General features: G+C 41.8%; 3 protein-coding genes and 3 non-coding genes across 6 annotated transcripts in view; all 6 read left to right on the top strand.

Annotated features, from left to right (window-relative positions):
• Window positions 1–118: 118 nt before the first annotated feature.
• On the top strand, window positions 119–3733 carry gcshb (glycine cleavage system protein H (aminomethyl carrier), b). The gene is made up of 5 exons (XM_062385873.1): window positions 119–305; window positions 1229–1308; window positions 2998–3061; window positions 3341–3472; window positions 3622–3733. Exons 1-5 carry the CDS (start codon window positions 155–157, stop codon window positions 3717–3719), a joined length of 525 nt encoding a protein of 174 aa, XP_062241857.1. The 5' UTR covers window positions 119–154; the 3' UTR covers window positions 3720–3733.
• Window positions 3734–5920: 2187 nt separating this feature from the next.
• Window positions 5921–10607, top strand: rpl13 (ribosomal protein L13). The gene is made up of 6 exons (XM_062385861.1): window positions 5921–6060; window positions 6504–6621; window positions 7990–8131; window positions 9324–9497; window positions 9952–10008; window positions 10405–10607. Exons 2-6 carry the CDS (start codon window positions 6518–6520, stop codon window positions 10561–10563), a joined length of 636 nt encoding a protein of 211 aa, XP_062241845.1. The 5' UTR covers window positions 5921–6060; window positions 6504–6517; the 3' UTR covers window positions 10564–10607.
• LOC133959150 (small nucleolar RNA MBII-202) lies at window positions 7012–7092 on the top strand. Its single transcript, XR_009921770.1, has one exon. It is a non-coding gene; the product is annotated as a small nucleolar RNA MBII-202 (small nucleolar RNA).
• Window positions 9132–9207, top strand: LOC133959157 (small nucleolar RNA MBII-202). The gene has a single exon (XR_009921772.1). It is a non-coding gene; the product is annotated as a small nucleolar RNA MBII-202 (small nucleolar RNA).
• Window positions 10174–10251, top strand: LOC133959143 (small nucleolar RNA MBII-202). Its single transcript, XR_009921769.1, has one exon. It is a non-coding gene; the product is annotated as a small nucleolar RNA MBII-202 (small nucleolar RNA).
• Window positions 10608–16405: 5798 nt separating the features above from the next.
• cpne7 (copine VII) overlaps window positions 16406–25586 on the top strand; it is a 36923-nt gene continuing 27742 nt past the window's right edge. Inside the window, exons 1-3 of the mRNA XM_062385851.1 lie at window positions 16406–16786; window positions 21797–21979; window positions 22189–22263. Coding sequence (XP_062241835.1) covers window positions 16613–16786; window positions 21797–21979; window positions 22189–22263 — 432 coding nt within the window. The 5' untranslated portion in view covers window positions 16406–16612. The remainder of the gene's footprint in view (window positions 16787–21796; window positions 21980–22188; window positions 22264–25586) is intronic.

The raw sequence follows: 25586 nt of genomic DNA, 5'->3' as shown, positions 1-25586 counted from the left end.
ATAAAGTCACATTGGGTTTTAAAGCTGTGCCCCCCCCCCCCCCCTTTTGACCCTGCCCCTCTGCTGGCGGGAGCGCGCACTGGCAGGGCTGGTGCTCGCCCCCGCGGTGTGGTGTGGTGCAGCGGGCTGAGCAGCGGACTCACTCCCGGTGAAGATGGCGATGAGGACAGCGCTGCGACGCGTCTCTGCGAACTTCTCGCCCAGGCTGCCTCAGCTGGCGCCCGCAGCGCAGCTCTGCGCCGCCCGGCTGCTGTGGAGGAGCGACTCCCCGCGCACCCTGAGCTCCACCGCGGTCCTGTCCTCAGGTATCGAACATTATACAGAGAGAATACAGCAGCCTGCAGCTGCACGGAGCCAATGTAACGGTGCACACCGCTGCACACACCAAAAAAGCTCAGGAATGCAGCATGGAGGGCAGCGAAAAGTTTGTTTTGAAAAGTGGTGAATCTGCAGTTCACACAGAGAAGAACCAGCCACGTGTTGTGTTGGGGAAAGTTTACAGATATACTTTATTTCTTTGTTGTGTGTCCCAGCCAGACTGAAAACACGGGGATGTCAATCAATGAGCGGAAATAACAAATTCCACAGGTCTCGAGCTACAAGCAGCAGCTCATTAAACAATATGTCGTCCACGATCCTGAAGGTTACATGATTACATGTGGTCTAAAAGTCGCTTTCATTGGTTTATTCTTCCTCTCAGACGTCACTTCGTGTGATCTTAAAATCTTTGACCCAGTTAAATCATGACAACAACATTTCTCTGGCTCTGTACAACATCTCTCTCAGGACACATCACCAACATCTTGCACAGCTCACAATCTGGTTCAAACCTGTATTTTCCTCCATGTTGTGATTCATGCCAACACTGGAAATTGTTGAGCCATGGCAGCTCTTCTCTGAGAGTGACAGCTTGGGCTTTGAATCAAAACCATTTCGTCTGTTAAAACACTGAAGGTCCAGAGCCAAAGCTGAAGATTGTTGAGGTTGTTCTAATGGAACTAGCAAAGAGCATTTGTTTAATCTGTAATAGACAACACATGGTGTTGCATAAGATCCTGTCTACTCCCTCAGCTTTGGGGCCTATTCCAGTAAAATTATTTTAGGACATAGAAAGAATGAACTTCCGCAATTCATTCTTCTTTCATCATCGGGATTCACAGTTTCATGACGTGTAAACACATGAATGAATCCATCTGTTCCACACTAACTCTTCTCTGTCCCTCCACAGCACTAAAGTTCACAGATAAGCACGAGTGGGTGAAAGTAGAAGGAGGCATCGGCACAGTCGGTATCAGCAATTATGCTCAGGTAGGTCCCTTCACTCACCATTGATTTATGACACCCTTGGTTCAGAGGTTCACTGGCGGCATTATCGAAACAGTGATACACTCACGCCTGCAGTGTGCTGCTGGCCACTGCACTTTGTCCTCCCCTGCCGCAGCTTTACTGTATCAGGCTAATTTACTGCTTTATTACCATTGTTGGAGACAATTGATTAGCGACAGTGTGCTCTGATGTGCAGAAAATGTCAACCTATAGACTTTCAAATCTACGAATGAAAGCATGTGACCTTTTATCTTCAATGCAGCCCACAGAGAAACAGTTCCTTACTTATAAACAGTGTTATCATATATCGGGCAGTGTTGCCACCAACACAGGCAGTGACATTTAAAATGCTAATAATTTGATCTCTGCTGCTCACCGCTCAGTAGTGCTGCCAGTAGGGCTGTAGGATAATATAATGTAAGGTGTTGATGTGGAGAGATAGACACTTTGTCTGCTGTATTGGTTGTTGCTCTACTTTAAAAGGAAACTGCAAATATCCTTGGAGATTTTTATTACGGGTTGTCAAACATTTTACTGGTATGAAACCTCTGAAGCATTTACCTCACTATGTGTTTCCCCTGCACCTGCTCTTTGCAGTGTTTTAATGCCTCTGTATATATTCTTTAACCCCTGTGTCCTTGCATTCAAAAGGAAATGTTCAAACTGAAGATGTGCTACTGTAAATGTAAAGATAACCCAGCCCGAATAATGGACTGAATAAAGACTAATCAGCAAACTGCATGTATGAATGTGAATACCTGAGTAGACCACATATTTAATGGTAATTTTAAAGACCTCAGGCTGCTGATTTGGTTCTTTTTTCCCAGAGCGTTATAGAACTATACCACATGCTTTTAAGAAAGACTAATTCTGATGTAACGGCATCCTTTTTATGTTCAACTCAAATGATTTTAGACTTTATGAAGTGGCAAGTTTAATTTAAAGGCTGAAACAATGGTGGCAAAGCCTTGACCCTCAAAAGTGAACTGTACAGATATACGAATTAGTGTCAGATCAAGGTTACAGGGGTTCAGGACGTGCAGCTGCCACAGGATTGTGCCGATGCAGCATTTACGCAGGGAACAAAGTTCAACTGAGCTAAAAGTCATACAGTACAGTTCTCGCCAATGCTGTTGCCTCTATGCTTTACTGCTGGGATTAACCTTCTTACATTTGTTTACAGAGCAAAACATTTAATGTATGTATTTTTGTATTCATATAAACATAAGGCAGCACTTACAGAAGTTCAGATGAGATGCTGTCGGCTCTAAAGGGGCAGATTTGTTACTACAGCAGAAGGAGTTCAAATTGAGAGATGCTGTGCACGTACACTACGGTTCAGTAATATGTAAGATTAATCAAACCACATTTTGTACAGTTGTCTGACCTGCTGATAAATACATTTCTATATCTTTTATGGACATTTATTCCTTCATCAGAGGGAACTTTATAAACAGCGTTTCACACATTTGTCCCTACATGTGCAGTAAGAAGTCATGACCTTAATTTCACTTTGAAATTACTTGGAGAGGAAAGAGAGAGACTCCTACACTGATCTTGATCTTTTCATGGGATGAGTCGACAAAGTAGAGAGCAGCAGCGGCCTTTTCTGACTTCTATATAAAACTTAAAGTGGGTTTATAATTCGTACACTGTGTCCTATCATTGCAGGAAGCATTAGGTGATGTGGTTTACTGTGGACTCCCTGAAGTTGGCCAAAGACTTGAACAAATGGGTAAGAGCCTGGAGGACACTTCACCTTTCTTTGAGTAATTGAGGGCAGTAGTGGGATGAAGAGTGTGTTTATATGCATAAGTTTGTGAACCCCTTAGTAAATGACATACAATGTCGATCTTTCAGGTGAAAAGGAGGAAATAAAACCAAGGCAGCAAACAAACGTTAAAATTATCCTTTATTCAAATGTTAATGCACCAATACCTTTGATTCCATTGACTTAAGCTGTTGGTGAAGTTTGCGTAGTGTAACTTTAGTCATCTGTCTGTGTGTGCTGCAGAGGAGTTTGGTGCTTTGGAGAGTGTGAAGGCTGCCAGTGAGCTGTACTCCCCACTGACAGGAGAAGTGACTGAAATCAACAAGGAGCTAACAGAGAATCCTGCACTTGTGAATAAAGCCTGCTATGAAGAGGGTGAGACTATCCAACAGTTCATTGGTCATAGTTGTTTCCAGGAATTGCTCCCAGTTCATTTGTGGCCAGTGCAGATAAAAAGCTGCCAAACCAGAATAATGTCACAGCTGGTTCACAAGACCATGTTCATTTGAAATCTTACCTTTCAGGATGGCTAATCAAGATGACGATCGAGAAGCCCGGAGAACTCGACGGCCTCATGGATCAAGCTGCGTACGACAAATTAATTCATTCCCTTGAAGAATAAATCCATGAAGTCGGTGTGCTTGTTTTGTAATGTCATTTCAATCAAAGATTAGTAGGCTGTGTTACTAACATCTTGTGTGACACTTATTTATTTTGATACTGTATTTTTGCTATCAAAATAATTTTTAACACTTTAACAACTTCCCACTTAGAAGGTGAAGATTTGTTTTAGCCACTAGCAAACCGAAAGTGCTCTTAATCTCAAGATCTCATGTCTGTGTCACTGGCACTTGTTTCTGGTGCTTTACTCCAATTTTAAATGTGCACAGATGTGTTAAAAGACAGGAGAGGTATTGTGCTGTGTCACTTTCATTGAATAAAATCTAAATAAAAAAATAACATCCTGGCTGTTTTACTGGAATGTGTTGAGATGATTCTAAGGCACCAGCTCACACAGGGACAAAGACAGTCCAGCAACAGACATCTTGCAAATAGGCTCATTCACAGTGTATGATGTGCTGGAGGCAGGAAGCGTGCTCATAGTATGTTATTGGTTATGCGCTGACATGACATGCTGCTGCTTTTCGCTTATAGCTGCACACATCTCGACCTTTGCCCTCAGGTGAAGATAGGTAGAGATAACAGAAGCCAGCTGATGAATGATTAATGAATCAGTGACGGAACAAAAAGCTGCACTCTCAGGCTGATAGTGGGAAACAAGAGCTGTTAACAGATCAGTCCGTTCAATCATTGACAAATTCTCACCAAATAAACTATCAGAAAATATAGATTTCCACTGAATTTGATGGAAAGACGTGGTATACAAAGATCCAGGAATGTTTTCACTTTCTTTAACATTGTGAGAAAGGATGTTTTTCGACATTGTCACTGTTTACCCAGGGAATGATTCGTAGATCTTGATGAAGAAACTCATTTAAGGAACGCATAGTTATTATTTAACTTAAATGGACTTTTTGTCTTTGGCGGAGATATACACTCTGAGTGACATTCAATTTTGTTAATATCCAACTATCCGTAGAGGTTGACTGTGTTTGAAGTTTTGTACTATTCAAACATAAATTATATTAAGCTGTGTGTGAAGTTTATGATCACCTGAGGGCAAGCAGCTGAAATTAACCAACTAACTCCTAACCAGTAATTTCATCAGTCAGTAATGTTCAGGTAACATAAATCAGGAGCAGTTGATGACTGTTTTCATTTTATGACTATTGCTAAAAGCATTGCACGCAAGAAATGTCTTCTTCTCGTATAATTATCTCTGATGTATTTATGTTCCCTTCAATATGTCAGCAGACAACACAGCAGGTACGGGGCATGCAGAGAAACAGGTTCAGACCAAGCACATCAAATACTATATCCATATAAACATATATATATATATATATATAATTAACTGGAACCAACTAGGACAAATTGTTGGAGATTCTCAACCTCTTCATAGCAGGCTTTATTAATAAGTTCAGGATATAATCTTAAACTGGAGTATGATTTTACTCTCAAATGGCAGGCACTGATTGATAAGACAACCATAGAGAAATCAGTCTATTGACACACATAACAATAATTTGAAAGCTGCTTTGCTTATTTAACCTACTACCATTCAGCACTTCATTTAATTTCAATTAAACAAGTAATATTACTAATCAATGTCTGTTTACAATAAGCCAACTAACTATGATCTAAAAAGATGTGGTCAAGCCTACTGCTGATTCTTGATATTTGGTGAGAGGCGACATCTAGTGGCCAGGACAGAAAACACAATACTTACAGCAGGCCCATCAATCTCCAGAACACAGAATATATCATAAACTCAATTACCCTCCACTTTAATTTGCAGAATACACCTCAGGTGCAATGATACACGCACAGACGTCTGAATCTTTAAGATTTTCAACCGAATGTATCTAAAACTTTCACAATATAGTTTTATTATGGTCCACACTAATGTATCGAGGCTGTGCAATTCGACAGTTGGGTCACGATTATCGCCAAAAATCCATGGAACACATAAAGCCACAGTTACAGGGGAAACTAAATCAAATTCCCCTTGAACAATAAGAAAAGGCACCAAACGTGTTTCCTTGAATTGAGACAAAGATGAATGAAGTGAATTGAAAGTGTTATTATCGTGGTTTTACTCAAATTACCCATTTCTATTCCCCCCTGGTTTATATGTTTTCTTTATGTGTCCATAATATCTGCAAATGTCCAAACATCGAACAGTCTGAGATATTTATATTTACGTGTTTTCGTAGGCCGGGTTGCTCTTTTAAACACTCTTTGGCAACACGTCTGTTCTCCTATTGGCCGGCTCACACATATCCCACAATCCACCGGATGACAACTTCCTTTTTCCCTTCGGCCATTTTCCTCCCTCGTAGGTATGAAAATCTCTCCCCACATATTTCAAACTAATCTGAGTCAATCCTTATTACTTTATCCATGTTTGTTAATTCCACCTACAGCTGTAAATAGTGTGTTTCTTCCCCTTTGAAATAAGGTGATTATTGATGTAGATTTCCTCGTTGTTTGGCTAATACGCGTTTGCTTTAGCAGCGATGCTCGGACAAGTGTGTGACTGTTAGCATAGCGGCTACAGGCCAGTGGTTTTAGCGTTAAACCTCAACTGCTCATGTCTTTAAACGCAGAACCGAACACAGTCAAGTAATGGTGGAGCAGCAAAGATCACTAAATGTATAGTGTAACGTCACCTTGTAGCCTGGCTCACCGGCTAGCTTAGCATCTCAGACGTAGCTCCGTGAGGACTGAGCTAGAGGTGTGTTTCGGCATGACGCTCAGCTCACGTCCCTGTGCTGTGTTGCAGGGAAGTAGGCAGCCATGGCCCCCAGCCGGAATGGAATGATCCTGAACCCCCACTTCCACAAAGACTGGCAGAAGAGAGTGCGCACCTGGTTCAACCAGCCCGCCCGGAAGATCCGCAGGTGAGAGCAGCTTGCTGCCCTGGGACAGTAGGGTTGCTAACAGAAGCTAACGCACCTCCACAGCCACTTCTAGGTTTACATGAGTTCATAGTGTTGAATCACTATAAATGGGTTACAATTGAGTGCTTTTATTTGAACATCTATCAGGCTATTAAAATGCCAGATGATATCATGAGAAGGCTCCCTCTAGAAACAACAATACTTCATTTTGTGATGTGTATGTCAGTTAGTTTGTAAAGTAAATGCTGACTTGGAGCATTTTCAAATGGAGCTTTGTCCTGTATAAATGTAGAATAACGAAAGGCCTGCACCAACATGTTGTTGGGGACATGTGGCCGAATAAATCATAAATATAAGAATCATTTTTCATTTACCACTGCAGCAGTCAGATGATGACAAATCTCCGGAATCTCTGCATATGCTTGATGATACGTTGAACCCCTTTTCTGATGACTGTTGTAGTAACTCAATTTGACCAAATCAACCAACTGGGCATCTCTTATTTGTGTTGTCTTGAGACCAAGGGACTGCATCCATCAAGAATAACAAGCTACTAAGAATTCATTTGGAGATTTAAACTTTATAATAACAACCAACTATAACACCCAGTTATAAGAACTGAATGCACATGCTGTTGTGGCTTTGACATTGACAAGTAGGGATGCAAGTAACCCTTAAGTTAGTTATCATATTAAGTGTTATTAAAGTCAGGGCTCCTCGTAACCTTCAGCTGCTGCAAGGGGTTTTCAAATGTAGTGAATGTTCACCTTGCCTGCAGACATCAGTTCTCCAACTGTTGCTTTATTCCTCTTGTCAGTTTTGAGGCGCATAGTCAAATACACACCAAGCTTTACATGATTGTTTAAGATGAAGCTTGTTGTTCTTGCATGTGCAGCATTTTAAATGGAGGCGAATAATGTGTTCAGCGGTTTTTAGGTGAAGAGATGTCTGATTCAAGTCCTGCATCACTAATGCTGCACAGAATGTAATGTTTGTCATTTAACAGTTAGGGAGTAAGTTGAAGTAATGGATAAATGGATGAAAAACTAAATATTCTATAGGTCAGTGTGTAATTGTGTCTGTTAAAGGCACAAATTATTTTCGGTGTAATTGCTTATCTGTATTAAAATCTCTCAAATCCTCATACTTAAAATACAGAAAGTAGGACATGAGCCTCCTTAATCTTGTTTGAAATCGGATTAATTTTTAATGCATGTTCACTTACCCATTGGCTGCAAATTATTTCAATGAATGCTTTGCATTTTGGAGCCAGCAGGTTTCAATCAGTAATATGCTATGCTATATATACTTGCATTGTTCCTAAGGCTTTCAGTTATTGTGGGTTCTTATGAAGACATTTTTCCACAGGCGTAAGGCTCGTCAGATCAAGGCCCGTAACATCGCCCCCCGTCCTGTCGCAGGACCGTTAAGGCCGCAGGTTCGGTGTCCCACGATCAGGTACCATACAAAGGTTCGTGCCGGACGTGGCTTCACCCTGGAGGAACTTAAGGTAATATATTGCAGTCATCTGTCAAAGATTTATTTACCTTTCATTCTTTTCACTTTGTCCTAAATTGGACAGTTAAACTTAAGAAAATTAAGTCTAACTAACAATGTGTATTGAAACTTATTTTCAAGCCAGCCTCACTGAGATACTAAAACATAGAGTTAAACAATTTGATCTCCGCCTCAAATGTATTGACAACTAGCAAGCAGGACAAGCACCACCTTTTTGTGATGAATCATGCATCCCACCCAAACAAAAAGCTGCAGTTGCAGAACATGATGTGCAGCTCAAATACTTGATGTTCTTGCCAGTGTTCTGCTGCTTCTCTCCTCCCATGTACTCGCCTGATGTGGGAGGCAGGCTAAATGAGTACTACTGTGCAGCACCCCACAACATGTGGACTAGTTGGTGGTTTTCCTTCACATTTAGTCTCTTACAGGAGTAAGTTGTTTTAATAAGATGTAAATAAATTCAATGTTAATCTAATTTGAGACCATAATCACCATGAATAAGAACCATTAAGATTACTATTTAATTAAGAGGGGGGAATGCGAAACACCCATGTCTGTTGTAAACAACTATCCCCAGTTCAGACCTAAATCCTCAGCATCAGCCAAATTTGTTTGTCAATTTGATAACGTAAGCCATCGTTTTGGAGAAAAAATGTCGACATTTGTTGCCATTAGGAGATCAGGATATGATATTAAAAACATTGAGCTTGAATCATTATAATGTGTTTCAAGTAAGTGCTTTTATTATTATCTATCAGGCTATTAAAATGCCAGATGATATCATGAGAAGGCTCCCTCTAGTAACAAGGCTTCATTTTGTGAAGTGTATGTCAGTAAGCTCGTAGAGTAAATGCTGACATGACGCATTTTCAAATGGAGCTTTTCCTGTATAAATGTAGAATAAAAATATCTGCACTAACATGTTGGGGAAATGTGGCAGAGTAAATCAGAAATATAAGAATCATATTTTATTTACCACTACAGCAGTCAGATGATGACAAATCTCCGGAATCTCTGCATATGCTTGATGATACGTTGAACCCCTTTTCTGATGACTGTTGTAGTAACTCGAGAAGAAAAAAGCAATTTGACCAAATCAACAAACTGAGCATCTGTTAGTGTCGTAGTTAATAAATCTGAAGTTATAGTTTGTTAATCCCAACATGCTCTGCTCCCCTCTGCAGGCGGCTGGCATCCACAAAAAGACAGCCCGCACCATCGGCATCGCTGTTGACTCCCGCCGTCGTAACAGATCCACAGAGTCTCTTCAGGCCAACGTGCAGCGTCTGAAGGAGTACCGCTCCAAGCTCATCCTGTTCCCCAGGAAAGCTTCAGCCCCCAAGAAGGGAGACAGCACTGTAAGTTTCTCTCTTGTCACAAAGTTATGTTGCGGATTCAGAAACTCATTCACTCTTACAGACTTTATTAGTGGTTAAAATGAATGCTAAGTTTTCTGAGATGGTTTAAATTATCTTTAAAGGCATCAGGAGATAATCATCTTAATTTTGGTGTTTTGCTGTTAATGAAAGTAAATCAAAAATAATTTTAGTTTACTGGAAAACAGACTAACCCAACTTTACCATGCTTTTCCTATCTTAACTGCAGTAAGGAAATCTGTAACTCTCTGAAACTGTTGAGATCTCCTTTTTGGCATTTGCACAACATCCTAGCCTGTGTTGTGATGTTTTATTTTCTTGAATTGCCTCAAGTTCTATCACTTAGTACTCATGTTGGTGATATTCTTCAGCCTTGTAGCAAGATGTACTGGTTGTTTTTTTCCCTTGAAGAACTAAATGTTTGTTATCTTTCCAGGAGGAGGAAGTGAAGATGGCCACTCAGCTCGCTGGGCCACTCATGCCCATCAAAACTGTAAGTTGCTATCTCTACAAGATTTTATTTGAACCTTTTGGAAAGATGAGGGGTTGGGGTCGCGAGCTCAGGAGATGGGTCTGGGTCGTCCACTAGGTTTGTAATCTGCCTCTTACAGGCCAAACTCTCTTTAGCCGAATACTGAACCCTGTGCAGCAGTCAGATGATGACAAATCTCCGGAATCTCTGTATTTCCTTGATGAACCATTTGAACCTATTTTCTGATGACTGCTTTTTAGAAATCCAGCTAGAAATTGAAAATGGTCATGTTCCAAAATTGGGCTTGATTTGTATCATTACACTTTCACATGGGCTGGATTTTGTGATTTGGCAAATTAGACAATTGTTGATCACTGAAGGAAAATGACATGAGGTTTTTGTTTTTCCCCTCTTCAGATCCACAAGAAGGAGAAGGCCCGAGTTATCTCCGAGGACGAGAAGAACTTCAAGGCTTTTGCCAGCTTGCGTATGGCACGCTCCAATGCTCGTCTCTTCGGCATCCGTGCGAAGAGAGCCAAGGAGGCTGCCGAACAGGACGTGGAGAAGAAGAAGTAAAAATAGTCCCTATCGAACTTTGCAAAATAAAGTGTTCAAAAAGATCAATGTGAGAATGTCGTGATTTAGATTGGTTGTTTGACAGATGGTGGTTTTCACCGTCTAGTCATTGACTGGAAAAGAGCCATTTTTACTGGGGCTTAAACAGGGAGTCTTATAAATACTGGCAAAGAATGGAAGTGTACGTTCAATGCCTGGATCACATTAATACACTTATCAAACAGCATTTGATAAGTGAAAATCCATCACCTTTACTCAAACACAAGTTTCTTCAGTACCTTGGCACAAGGCACAGCAGTGTGGGTCTAACTAAGACACTGAATGACAGCTGATGTGAGCAGACACTTTCCCAGAAGACATCTTGACTTTTTACAAGAGCACAGATGCAACAATAAGTGTTCTTTTCCAGTGTCCCATTAGGTCTGACAGCTAACACGCACTACCACAAACTTGAAGCAGCTAAATAAAAACCCAACCACGTTAGATTTTAGTACTTCAACGTGTGTCTCTATATGAAACACTACTGTGGAAGTTATCTATACAGTAATCAAATCTCTTATCTACGTCGGATCTACACTGGCCGTGAACTCGCACATTAGATTAATCACTATGTATTTTCGACAGTAGATGGCACTAGAGGCACAAAATGTCTTGTTAATGTAAATGTGATGGCATTGAAAAGGGGGGGGGGGGGGGCTGATTACATGAGAAATTGTACAGTCACTTTGAAAAGAACGAGGTTTCATTATTTGGAAACATTTAAATACTAAAACATTTTACCAGATAGAAGTTTGCAGTTATTTGAGTGAACATGAAAAACTGAATTCAAGCTTGTTAATGCCAACACTTAATACATTTGGTAATGAGTCTGAACATTTTAAAATTAAAATATAAGTTTCATTAGCCACAGCAAGTTAACATGGCTTTAGTGGAGCAGAAGATGACAATCGGCACCTCTTCTGTGCAGGTCAGGGGGGAAAAAACCTGACACCAGAGTATTTTAACCCTGATCCACTATAGAAGGTTGAAGCTGGAGTTTAGTTTTAATAGAGAAAGTAACATGCTGGCCGACACGAACCCAAAGATAAACATTGCTTTATCACAGGTTCTGCACATTTCCTAACGATGTGCACATAAAGGGTGTGCTGCGTTCTGATGAGATGAATTTAATGAATACAAGCGGGAAAAGAGAAGCTTCTCTATTGAGTTTAATTTGAAAAAACAATATTACTGACATTTTCGTAAAAGTGCAGGTTCAAAAAACGGTCCTCAGGATGTGGTGTGAGACAAAATGCCCTTGTGTGCTTCTCCTTCAGTGTCAGTCTCTGTCCCAACAGTCTGAATGCAAATAAATAATTCAGTTAATGAAGGTGAGTGGACAGTCTAGTCTTTAGATCAGGAAAGATGGATATAGCAGAAACAAGGACAAAATACTGTTGTATTCAATAATTTGTGACATTTAAACTGTAGTGAAGAGGTCATTTTACAATCTATTATTTCTATTTACTTTTACATCCTCCACGCCAGATCGATGAGGTTGCATGTGAGCTGCAGCGTCAGCTCCATTTATTGTATGTATCATGTTTACTCTTCGAGATCTTTTTGAGCCCATTTGTAGGTCAGTAAGGCAAATGAACCGACTGCAGAGGAGACTCCTGGAGATAACGTTTCTATTCGAAGGTGAAGAGGCTGCTGAAACCCAAGCTCCGGGATTGATTCCTCCTAATGTGCCTCCTACAGCTATCACCAATGTGAAGAACGTAATCAATACAGCTTTGGAAAAACGCACAAAAACAAACCTTTGCAGGAAATACACCTTGAGTGAGAGGCGCTGCTGACACACAGTGCAGCTTGAGAGTGTGTAGGGTGCAGCAGGCCGTGTGAAGAGGTGTCTCCGGCTCTGGTATCGTACATGCAGCGTGGCCAGCATCACCTATAAGTGAACTGTGAACATGAGGCTGGAGAAGCAGTGGAGAGAATGTGAATAGGTAATCCATGTGTAAACGAAGGGAACGTCCTGGGAGGTTGTTGAGCAGCGGCAGCAGCAGCAGATGGCTGTTGTTTGGAGCTGTGACGTAACAGGGCTCAGGTGTGTGCCCTGGAGCAGACGCTTCCTCTGAATGCCCACAGTGGAAGAGGCAGTAGGGGTGAGAACTGTAGGAGAGGGGAAGACTTAATGGGGTAGTTCACTAAAAAATGCTAAAGCTAAAGTCCTATACAATTGAAGTAAATGGAGACAGATTATTCAAGGTAAAAAAAACATTTAATGCCCCCATTCTGCTCCTGTGGTATCGCCCAAGTGTTCATAAGCCCTGACATTTACATGTGACTCAAAACGGAGACGTTTGCACATAGGTTTTAGCCTTCATATCCTCTGATATCCTCCTCTGGAGCTGCATCTGCATGTGGATCACAGCGGACATGAAGGCTAAAAATGTTAGGTAAATTATCTTTAAATGTCAGGGCTTATTGACACTTGGATGGCACCACAGGAGCAGTATGTGGACATTTAATTATTTTCTTCTTCTGTTATGTCACCTTTGAATCTGTCAATATTTCCTTCAATTGTATCGTATTTGTCTGCAACGCTGTTTACCCCAGAAGCGTTTTGTGGACTCAAACATTTCCCTCACCCTCCACCGGCATAGTGCTAAGTAGATAATGAGTGAATTTTCATGTTTTGGTGAACTATCCCTTTAAAGGTTGATGGCCACGTCAAAAAGTAGAGAGTTGAGTATGTGCATGTGTGGATTTAAAAAAACCTTTCAATACTTTTAATAATCTGTGTGTTGGCTGGTGTGTTGGTCACATGGTAATTGGCTCAGCACAGATAAAGTGTTCATTTTTCATGCTGTTGTGGAATAATTGAATTGACCTTCCTGTCTGCTGCACACGCCAAACATTTTAACAGTGTGAAAGCCTCTGAAGGAGTCAGCTCTCAAAGAATCAGCCACTTTAATGAATGAGAGCTTTAATGAAGCATGTTTTCACTTCAGAATTATGAGAATTCAAAAGCTTCAGGGATAAAAAGTCACACCATTAAAGCCTACAAATGTCTCTGATGGAGGAAGTGCACTGTTATTAATTGCCAGACACGTACGGGTTCTTCAAATCAGTCGAACCCCAGCTTTATTGTCTGCTCTGCACTTTATTTTGATGAACCCAAATTGACAATTGGCAGTGGGGTTTTTTCCGGTCATGTTTTGCAGAGACTCTGGAGCGGTTGTTTTGTCAGTGCAATCTATAAATGTTATGCAATGTCTGGAAATACATTCATGAAAATAATACATTTGTGGGTGGACTGCAAAAAGGTCCAGGCTGCGTAGAAACAATATGTTATGTAAAGTGTTGCTGTCACATGATTGAAAATCAACACTATGAATCATTCCACCCTCACTTCAGTGTGACACTATTGACTGTTGTGTATGTGCATGTACAGTGGACATGTGGAGGTATGTGTGTGATAATAAAGGGAAGAGAGCAGAGGTCCTCCTCTGTCTGGACCTAGAGATTCGATTGGGATCTGGTGCTGCTGCTGCTGAAAGATCGGCCCATTTGAATTGCTGTATTTCTGCTGTTAAAAATGTTTAACGTGTCCTTGGCATGTTTTTCCTATTGAAGTGGAACAACGCTATAGCCAGGACCTGTTTATATGGGCATGAATTACCTTCTCTATTTTCCCCAGAGGTTACAGATTGACACTCTATGGATCCTGCTGAGAGGATTATCATCAGATTTCACCTTTTACGATCACATGTGCAACATCTGATGTTAGGTCAGGGGAGCTAGTCTCACAGCCAGAACACCTGCATGTAGCAGCCTCCCCTCAGACGCCTGCCCATCAGATACTGTCTGCAGATCTGTTATCATGCACATCACTATAACAACACTGGATGTATGTGAGTCATATTTTCAACAGATGAACGACATCGTGCCCTGTCACTGAGGTCAGTCTTTCTTTGGTTGAACAGCTTAAACCAGTCGGTGGAGGGCGGCTGTGACGCACACGCAGTACAGTGGGACCATCACACATTAGTATGAGATGCTGATAAAAGTATGCTGAGGCTGAAGGGACGTGTCAGTGTGAATCCTTATTGGAAAAGCCTCCCTGTGTTGAGCCTGGCACAGAATGTATTAGCACATGGAGGGAGGATGTGACATGTTTTCTGTTTTCTAAATGTTTTCATGGGCTGGAATTTAATTATTCTTCTGCTATCAAATCTAACAAGAAAAAAAAAGATTTTCTCCAGGCTCTGTATCTAGTGAGTGTCTGTAGAGCTGTAACAGACAGTATCATCCTGTTGGTTTTATTGGCTCGGTTTAGAATTAAACTCTCAGTTATAGAGTCTCAGCAAAAGCCAAAGCCCATCTTTACACCAGCAGCTGGACTCCATCCACTCCCCATTTGTACCAGCAGAGCCCACTCCCTCCCCAGCAGCCGGACCAATCAGTTTCTGCGGAAGGGAGGTGAAAAAAAAAATCTGGCAGTGTGTTATCGGAGCGGATTTAACAAGTGTGTTTAAGAGTAAAGAACACCGACAGGTAGGAAGTGAGTTTCTCCTCTTTTTGACTTTCTCGTGTCTCGTGAGGGCGAATTAAAAGCGGTTGAATGTTTTTATTTTTATTTTCCATTAACCGAGGATTGGTCTGACTGGAAGTGAGTGAGCGCGGGGAACGAGAGAGGATGTAATCAAAGTAGACTTCAGTTTTTTTTCCCTCTGCTTCCAGTTACGATAAATGAAGCTGAATGTTTTTATTATTCCTGCTGGTTTTGTGTTGCCAACGACCAGTATGCACATTTGTGCCGGAGTTTTACTGATTGTTCAGGATTCTTTAGTTCAAGGAGCGTTTATGAATGAAGTTGTTTTGCTCTCGAACGGACGTGTTGCTTTGCCGATATGATTTTCACACTCGAAGCTTGTGTTTGAATCATGATGGACACGGCTCGTTCTCAGCTCTCCCCCAGCGAAGTTGAGCGTTGGTGATTTCTCGGGTAAACATCTGGTTTCCACAGCGGCACATCTGGCGAGCGAAACCGCGGGCGCTGTCCGTGGTGCTGAACCACGCAAACGCGCTCTATCATTTGTCTCCAAAATGATTTGACGCCTGTACAGTAAATGTTGCCGGTAGAGAAATTAAACGCCCCCCACTCATCCGACCCTCCTCTCTTAAACAGTCAGGCAGGTCAAAAGCCTCCTGGCTCAAGGACACTTCAGCAGGGCGGATACCTGTTAGACTCCTTTTCTTTAGTGTAAAGACACTCAGCCACGTCTCTTTGGGATCAAGCACTTTCACTTGTTAAGCCATCGTTGAATAAGGGAGAGGAAATACTAAATTCCCGACTATACTTGTTTGCAGTCTCACAAAATAGCATTGAGGTGATGTAAAGAAATTATTATATGAAGTTGTTGTTTATATTTCTTGCAAAGTCTGGACATTTAACCCTTTCGTCCTTCATACTCTGCGTGGCAAAATTTTTTTCTTATTATCTTTCCAGGGGTAAATAATTTCCCATTAAAAATGTTAGCTATATCATAAAACAGCATGGAAGTAGTGTACAAAAACGGATTATATTCTAACTTTGTGTATGTGTTTGTTTACATGGTGTTGTGATTCACTCTTTATCACACTGGATTTGATAACATTTAAAAAGAGGAAGCATCAGATTTGGACCAATTCATCTTTCCAGGGATATGATCCAGAGTCTGATAAAAGCACCTCCCCACCACTTTCATGCCCTGTCTGTCGTCATTCCAGAGGTGAGATGATCTCCCTCACAGGGGGATACATCTGACAGACACTAATAACAGCTTCGCTCTGGTTTGGTTCCTCAGGGACTCAACAGGAATCTCTTCGTTCTTTTTTGTGACTTCCGCACCAAGTCAAAAGAGCCGGTCTCCTCCTGCTAGTGTGGTGCCACATCCTCGCTGAGATCTCTCCACTGACCAGTACATCTTCTCATCATCCCCCCTCCCCCCGGAGCTGTGTCAGCGGCCTCACATCGCACTGCTTCGCTGGTTGGCAGCAGCTCCTCTTGCACCGAGCCAGGATGAATGACGTCCAGGAGGCCACCTCCCCTGCAACCAGCCTCAGCGGACCAGCTACCTGTGTCTCCAAAGTGGAGCTGCGTGTGTCTTGCAAAGCTCTGCTGGACCGAGACACACTGAATAAATCAGACCCATGTGTCATAGTAATGGTGCAGACCAACGGACAGTGGACAGAGGTGAGCCCCGCCTTTTTATTTCTCTGGTATGAGGAAAAACACAGTTGGCCACAAGTGTGAGTCTGATTTCCTCTCAATCAGCAGTTCTCAAGGCGGCAGTATGCAGCTGTTAAAAATTAATCCAACATATTTTATTAATCTCCCCATCTCCATATCATTAACCACATTATTTAATGTTCATTCATGCTGTAAAAAGATTTCAAATGACTCTGGACTATATTACTGAATCATGAGGTGATCTGAGCAGGGTTGCTTCGTGAGGTTACATAGAACTGTTGCTCACAGAGACTCTGGCGATCAGCCCTCCCCCTTTGTCAAGTAGCCCGAGACTGAAAAGGATGACCTTTTCAGATTAAACTGCAGTGATGTGTGAAATATTGTAAGTCTGGATGATCACAAAACCTGGGTGGTCATACAAAATCAACCATGGACATAAATCTGTGAATGGTTTGCTGAACCTGCAGCTGTTTCCCACTACTTATGGAAAAGATCATGTTTTTACACACCGCCAGTCTCATCCAGAGTTTTAAAAAACATGACATGCGGTGCACATTTGCAGAGGAAAGATAAACATAATGTCCACACCTCGAAAATTTGCATCAGATTGTGTTGTGTGCCCTGTAAGATTCACATTGTGTTTTAGTATGCGTGCTGCATGTTTCACTGGTTTACACACAACAATCAGCAGGTTGGTTTTTATTCACTGTGGCGATGGAGTTGTGCTGTAGTTGGAAATGTTTACTTTCTTGGATTGGTCCCAAGCTGATTTGGAGTGTAGGCAGCAGGTCGCCCATTTCCCTGTTAATGAAGCCATTCGGTTTGTTAGGGAAAGCCAAAACACAGGTCTCTATTAAGCAGGGGATGTGTTAAAATGTGGTCCAGGGTAACTAATTACATAGATCTTGTTTTTCTCCCCCTGCAACTCTTACAAAACGCTGCCTTTTCATGGAAAACGGAAATGATAATTAACAGTAACACTGCCAGATTCCCGCCACATGGGAGCCATTTGTTGAAGGAGCTCACTGTTCCGTAATGTTTGGGTTGTGTATGAATGGAGTTTGCAGGCACTATTTTTGAGGCAGCAATGACAAAGGCACTTGGCCGACAGTGTTGAGCACGCATCTATGGATTTGTTCTGGGTTGTAATTTGATAGGTGCTCGTTACAGGAGATGACTGACCTGGGTTCAATGTAGCGCGAATACATGAGCGGTTATTTTTAGCTCCTCTTACTGAAGCAAATGCAGATGATATGAAATGACTGAGATCTATCTCTCCGTGAGTCTTGCCAGTCATCGCAGTGCACACAAGTTATCCAATCCTCTGCTGTCCAAGCCCTCGGTGCTGGGAGGCGTGATTGCTCGAGCAAATTGTTTACTTACGTCAACGACTGAGTATGAAGCTGAGCCCACTCATATCAACACCATATCGGCCCTCTTTCTCTCTCCTGAGCTGCCGCTGCATGGCCCACTGACTCGCAAGAGCTCTTTGTTGAACTGCAGCGACTTCATTATTACCTTATTTCACCACCTTCTTACCTCCAAGAGGAAATATAGAAGCAGGGTTGGGATGACTTGACATTTTCCATGACTTCTTTTCCCTGGACTCTATGTGTTTGCACGATAATGAGCTCATTCAAAACCCTGATTCTCTCAGTGATATCGAACCGGAGCTACAGTGGTTGGTCATGATTGAGCTTTGCAGATAATGCTCCTGGCAGAACTGATTAGAGAAAGCCTTAATTCTGCATGTCAGTGATCTCTCTATAGCTCCTGGCCCCACACCAGCAACAAACAGGTGTCACAGACTTCGGTGCACAACCTATCATCCGCAGCGCTGATTAGCTTTCGTCAGCACACAGACTTATCGGACTCATCCCGAATCTGTCCATCCAGATGGCACAAAGAGATGAGGAGGAGACGAGACAGGAAAAGACAATAAGGAGAGACAGGGGCGTGATGAGTATGAGGGAGCCAAGTCCTACCTGGTAGTTTGTTTTCCTTCTGGATGTGTGTCAGGGTAAAATGGAATCCACAGAGCAATCACCACTGATATGGACATCTGCCATCCACTGCATTTGGAGCCATATTTTTTGTTATTGTTGTTTACCAGAGAAATAGTTTGCTTATTTATGAAAGACACTTTAATTATTTTCCAATCAATGATGTTTATTTGTATGCTCTATCAAAACAAAACTCTATATGTTAAACAATGAATGTAGTATGATATAATCATATAAATTGTCATGGACCAGAACGAGCACAGGACTACTTTTTCAAAAAATATATACACCCAAAAATATAAAAATACAAAGGAATGAAACACCTGAAGTATATAACTGGGACCATTAAAAGCAAACACAATTCAACTCAAAAACACACAAATTAACAAAACAGGACATTACCTCAGACATCTGACTAACCTCACAAATGAGACAAAGAAGAGAAACATGTAAACTGGCTGATCAGACCCTTTGGAAACTGTGCTGATGCAGAACTTGGTCTGGTTCAGTTTACCTCTCTGTATTTAACCAGGCTCAACCTGATTCACATCTTTTAGCCAAACCAGGTAGGAAGTGTGATGCAGGGGACACACGGTAACTCAAACATAAAGAAAATGGAACTAATACAACTACAGATAGATGCATGTGTTGAAGGATAAAGACGCCATTTTAATTTAGAACCATATGCCTTGAACCATCTGTGTTTGTGAGTTGATTAAATGAACATCAGATCCTTTTTTTTGTACGAGTGACAAAACGGACATCGACCTAAACCTGAAACATTTCCTTTAAAAACAGACTTTGTAATTTCTTCTTTTCAGCTTTCAAGCTCAATTCTTGTAAATCACAGTTTGTATGAATCATGTCACGTCAGGGGGAATCACATTAATGAGTGTTCATGTTTTTATTTGTCATGAAGTGACACATCTCTCAAACACATACTCCAGAGTGTGTTTATAGATTGCTTGGTTCGGCCTTAACTGACGTAGAAGACCTCTGGAGCTCTGCAGCGGATGTGTGGATGTGCACAGGCTGGACTCAGAGTTGATTAAACACAAATGGATGAATTGAACAATAATCTATTTACAATGTGAGGATGTGCTGGGCAGGAAACGGGCAGGGAACGACGCTGACCAATCACATGAGATAAACTATCAAATAATATAAATCAAACCAGAGCTGAGAGTCTAGAGTCCATGGGAAAACCGCCTAGTGAGTCCTATAGTGTTAATGGCTTGTTCCAATGAAGTAACATGGTGGAGGAGCTGGCTGAGCATGACAGAGACTGGGTTGTGTAGATGAGGAGACATGAAGGGACGAACATAGTCAGACAGGTGGCGAGATTGGCTGGAAGGGTAAATACTATGAGGGAACATGACGTTCTGGTGAGGAGGCATTGAGTCAGAAGGTCTTTCTACATATACTGAGTTAGGCTGGTGCAAAATGGCGGAGAGAAAAGGAGGAGAGTGAAGCCGGTGGTTACACCCAGCCAGCAGCCATGAACAAAACACATATACAGACCCAAAACCAGAGACTCCACAAAGTAAAATCTCATAAAGTTTTTTTAATGATTTTACAGCTCTCCTCACTAAATGAGAGAAATGCTTTAATTTCTCCAGTAAAGAGCTCTAGAGATTGGATAGGTTATTAAACAGAAGAGTGAAACATCACCAACTGAGATACTTTATTTCGTCTTATCTAGATATGTAAAACGGTTTCAGTGTTTGATGTGATTTGCATCGTTGTGTTATTTAAAATGCTCTGAAAATAACACAAGATAATCTCTTATTGATTCCCATGGGGACATTTTGACTATTACAGCAGCACAAGTACATAGTAAGTACAGGTGAAAAAGAGAATAGAATAAAAGTAGGGCAGAAAAAATAAAATAAAACATTAAATAAACATTCAAACCCGGCAATTATATACTGAAAAGCAAAGTACTGTCATGCAATAGACACATATATACACCCAACACAGTATATGGTGTAGTGAAGTAAAACATGGAAAATATGTGTTGTAAGATTTTTTTTTGGAGATGTTTTTCCCAGTGATGCTGCTGCAGGAGCAAGTTGCTCTCACTGAAGGAATCAGGGTCGAATTTTACCTGCCTACTCTGATTGGATCATCATATTACCCCTTTTGTTATTGATTACTTTTGAAAATATATTTATTTTTTAGAGAATGTTTAACGCAATGCCTTGTGAGAAAGTATAGATATTTGATGAAAGATGTAAGGAAGTAGTTGTAATTTGAAAGGTACGGATTGCATGACTAATGTAGTTAAGTACAGTGACAAAGTAAATATATGTACATCCCACATCAGTGAGAGAGAAAACCAATGATGTCGCTAATTTCTGCAGAGATCACTGACACAAAGACTGGATCTGTTTCAGACTATATAGGAAAAAAAACAAAACTTAAGAATGAAGTTATTTTCCTGTAATCTTCTGATTGCATCAGATTGTGCCTCTTGGCGGCCCTGTTCTGTGTTTTTTTTTTTTAAAGCTTTGGCAGATTTAGATTTAAATCCCTAAAATGGTCATGATATAAATCTCTATATGTGAAAATGATGATGCCCACTGATGAGTTGTCCTTAAGATGAATCGCAGAGCGTATAACTGTGTGATGGCTAAACCCTGCATCATGAGCAGGGACCTCAGAGAGCTCAGCTTCTGCTTGTCAGGAAGTCACAGACGAGCCGGGATGTGTTGTGTATGCTGTGATTAAATGTCAGTGCCCTGTGATCTTCTCTCATATCATTCTCTCGACACCACGCCACAACATTTGCCCTTCCGTGAGTATTGCGGCTGGTCTTCCTTTAAATGCTGTAAGCAGGAAGACCAGTCAATACTATTTTCTGAGCTCTTGCTGTAAAATCTTTTTATTCAAAGAAAGGCTTGAATTCCTGAAGGACAGACTATTACTTTGATCAAACAAATGATGAGTCTGAATCAACTTGATAGCGAAACGTGTCGGGTTGGAAATCTTCCGGTGTGTTCTCTTTCAGCTGGACAGGACAGAAGTGATCAAGAGCAACTTGCACCCGGTCTTTGCCAAGGTTTTCTCTTTGGACTACTACTTCGAGGAGGTTCAGAAGCTGCGGTTCGAAGTCTACGACATCCATGGCACCCACAGCATCGGCACCCGGGACGACGACTTCCTCGGTGGGGTGGAGTGCACCCTCGGCCAGGTAGGCAGGTGCCACTGACTTGTAGCAGTTGTGTTTCCCTTCAGATTCACTTCAAATTCTGCTCCATTATAAACTGTAAATGTGTCCTCTGCCTCTGTCTGTGTTGTCGCCAGTAAATAAACATGATGCTGTGTATATGCATAGAGTCGCTCTACACGGCTCTTTACAGCTCAGGACTGAAAACGTTGCGCTTATCTCGCTCTCTGCAGATCGTGGCCCAAAAGAGGATGGTGAAGCCTTTGCTGCTGAAGTACGGGAAATACGCCGGCAAATCCACCATCACGGTACGTTTCTCACATTGTGCAAATAACCTTACTTGCTCTGACCAATGAAATTGTCTGAATTGCTGGACACATTGTCCTCACTGAGCACTTTAGCTCCATTCCGGCTCAGCATTAGAGCTCACAGAGGGAACACAGCACGTCCGTATAAGACATTCTGCAGGTTTAAGACATCACATGTGTCGGATGTGAAAAAGCAGGTCATTAACCACCATCTTACAGTTAACAACCCAGAGGTGGAAGAATATAATCAACAAGACAAACTCTGGTTCGCTCTGCCTTGTGAAAACACATGAGAGTCTCTTCTAATTAACTTTTATTGCAGACTAGATGCTTTAAGGTCTTGTTCAGTTAATCTTATATGTACAAGAAGAAGATGATGTAGCACTATTATAGAATCCCCTTTTTCGGCTAAGCTTGTTTCCGTGTCCATCCCCTGTAAATTTGTTGTAAATTTAAGCTCCTTGAACTCAGCATCCATCCATCCATTAATCTATCCATCCATCCATCCATCCGTTAATCTATCCATCCATCCATGGTCTGCCACCCATCCTGGGTCAAGTTACAGTGACAGCAGGACAAGCAAAGCTGCCCTGACGTCCCTCCAGCTATGCATTCCAGCTCCTCCTGGGGGACTGCCGTCATTGATCTCAGGTCGAGGTTGTTCTGGTATCAAGCCAAGTCAATGATTATTTATGTAGCACATAATGATTAAGCATCGACTTAATGTGCTTCAAGGTAAACGTAAAGGCAGATAGAGACACGGCAAAACTATTATACGACTAAACATCTCATCTCATCATCTCATTTTCGTCCGCTTATCCGGGGTCGGGTTGCGGGGGGAGCAGCTCAAGCAGGGGGCCCCAGACTTCCCTTTCCCGGGCCACATTGACCAACTCTGACGGGGGGATCCCGAGGCGTTCCCAGGCCAGTGTTGAGATATAATCTCTCCACCTAGTCCTGGGTCTTCCCCGAGGTCTCCTCCCCACTGGACGTGCCTGAAACACCTCCCAAGGAAGGCAACCAGTGGGCATCCTTGCCAGATGCCCGAACCACCTCAGCTGACTCCTTTCTAAGTTAAGGCTCTAATCCGAGTTCCTCACAGATGGCTGAGCTTCTCACCCTATCCCTAAGGGAGACGCCAGCCACCCTTCTGAGAAAACTCATCTCGGCCGCTTGTACCCGCGATCTCGTCCATTCGGTCATCACCCAGCCCTCATGACCATAGGTGAGGATAGGAACGAAGATCGACCGGTAGATCGAGAGCTTTGCCTTGCGGCTCAGCTCTCTTTTCGTTACAACGGTGCGGTAAAGCGAACGCAATACCGCCCCCGCTGCTCTGATTCTCCGGCCAATCTCACACTCCATAGTACCCTCACTCGCGAACAAGACCCCAAGGTACTTGAACTCCTTCACTTGGGCTAAGGACTCATTTCCTACCCGGAGTAAGCAATCCATCGGTTTCCTGCTAAGAGTCATGGCCTCAGATTTAGCGGTGCTGATCCTCATCCCAGCCGCTTCACACTCGGCCGCCAGCCGATCCAGTGAGTGCTGAAGGTCACAGGCCGATGATCCAATGAGGACCACGTCATCTGCAAAAAGCAGTGACGAGATCCTCAGACCACCGAACTGCAACCCCTCCCCACCACGACTACGCCTCGATATCCTGTCCATGTATATCACAAACAGGATTGGTGACAAGGCGCAGCCCTGGCGGAGACCAGCACCCACTGAGAACGAAACTGACTGGCTGCCGAGGACGCGAACACAGCTCTCGCTTTGGGAGTACAGGGATTGGATGGCCCTGAGGATAGACCCCCTTACCCCATACTCCCGCAGCACCTCCCACAGTTTCTCCCGGGGGACCCGGTCATACGCCTTCTCCAGATCCACAAAACACATGTAGACCGGATGGGCTAAACATATGAGTTTAAAATATAGAACTTAAAATAATGAAAAAAATATTCACTTTTGATAGAATTCAAAGTGAATATATAAGTGACAAATTGAAAATTTGAATTAGTAATACAAAAGCAAAGAAATACAACGACAAAACACCATTGAAACATTTGTTAGGTATGGAAACACAGTCAGTCTGCCCCTCAGCAACTTCCAGCTGCGTCTTATTCTCTGAAGAGAGCTGCTGCACATCTGCCCGCCGCCTCTCACCCTGGGTCAAGTTCCTCTCTTTGTCATTTCCCCTCTCACCAGAGCTGATCATTACTTAAACCATAGCCTTGAGCAAAGACCTTCTCAAGGTCCTCTTTAGCTGTAAGGATGGCACTCAAGGGACCAACTCATATATGCAAATTAAGAGAATTCAGGGAACATCATGTTAAATATTGAACATGTTGCATTGCTCTCTTGACGGCGCTTAAATGTTTTCAGTTACATTTATAATATTGTTCAGTTTCTTTCAATTTTGATTTCTACACATTGACAGGAAGTGTGTGTTTATTTTCAATATATACATAAATAGATAGATAGATAGATTACTTTATTAAGGGAAATTAAGTCGTCATAGCAGCCGGTACATTTGAATACAATAAAATACAATACAATACAATAGAATAAAATAAAATAAAATAAAATAAAATAAAATATAAATATTGCGGTAGAAACAATAAAAACAGAAACACAAGGTAAATGGGTAGATAAGGTGCAGTGGCATATGATGGTAAGTACTGATGATATGATAATATGATAATGATAATGTTGTTGTTAGACAGTATATAAAAATAGTACAGTATATATAGTATATAATATATATTTATATATGAAGGTAATTATACCAATATAATAATAGCAGTATATAGTAATAATAGCAGCAACAGTATATATAATAATAATAATAGTAAAATATAAAATAATAACAACAACATGTACACGTGTATAAATATGTGTATATAGACTTATCTATACAAAGAATATATAAAGAGTATAAAGAGTATGATATAATATATGATATATAGTACGGGTATAATAATAGATAATATAATATACTATGAGTGTAAGAATATGTAAACAGAGTGTGCAAAAGACAATATTATTATATAAAGTGATGAATTGAGACAGGTATATTTAGATGCGTTGTACAGTCTTATTGCGGTTGGGAGGAACGACTTCCTGTATCGTTCCTTAGAGCAGCGGGGTTGAATGAGTCTGTGGCTGAAGCTGCTCCTTAGCTTGTCCAGTGTTTTGTGGAGGGGGTGAGACGGATTGTCCATGATTGCCAGCAGTTTTGCCAGCATCCTGTCCTCCACCACCTCCTCCAGGGTGACAAGCTTGGAGCCAACCAAAGACTCTAAATACAAACATTAACAATG

This window comes from Platichthys flesus, chromosome 1, assembly GCF_949316205.1.
Source record: "Platichthys flesus chromosome 1, fPlaFle2.1, whole genome shotgun sequence".
Classification (NCBI taxonomy): domain Eukaryota; kingdom Metazoa; phylum Chordata; class Actinopteri; order Pleuronectiformes; family Pleuronectidae; genus Platichthys; species Platichthys flesus.
The sequence above is the reverse complement of the archived record's forward strand: the minus strand, read 5'-3'. Positions and strand labels throughout refer to the sequence as shown.

Excerpts from the sequence above, each read along its gene's own strand:
- gcshb (XM_062385873.1), top strand. The coding sequence starts at position 155 with ATGGCGATGAGGACAGCGCTGCGACGCGTCTCTGCGAACTTCTCGCCC. Across the intron at positions 306-1,228 it reads CACCGCGGTCCTGTCCTCAG|CACTAAAGTTCACAGATAAG; the intron begins GTATCGAACATT and ends GTCCCTCCACAG. Across the intron at positions 1,309-2,997 it reads GTATCAGCAATTATGCTCAG|GAAGCATTAGGTGATGTGGT; the intron begins GTAGGTCCCTTC and ends CTATCATTGCAG.
- rpl13 (XM_062385861.1), top strand. The coding sequence starts at position 6,518 with ATGGCCCCCAGCCGGAATGGAATGATCCTGAACCCCCACTTCCACAAA. Across the intron at positions 6,622-7,989 it reads CCCGCCCGGAAGATCCGCAG|GCGTAAGGCTCGTCAGATCA; the intron begins GTGAGAGCAGCT and ends ATTTTTCCACAG. Across the intron at positions 10,009-10,404 it reads CACTCATGCCCATCAAAACT|ATCCACAAGAAGGAGAAGGC; the intron begins GTAAGTTGCTAT and ends TCCCCTCTTCAG.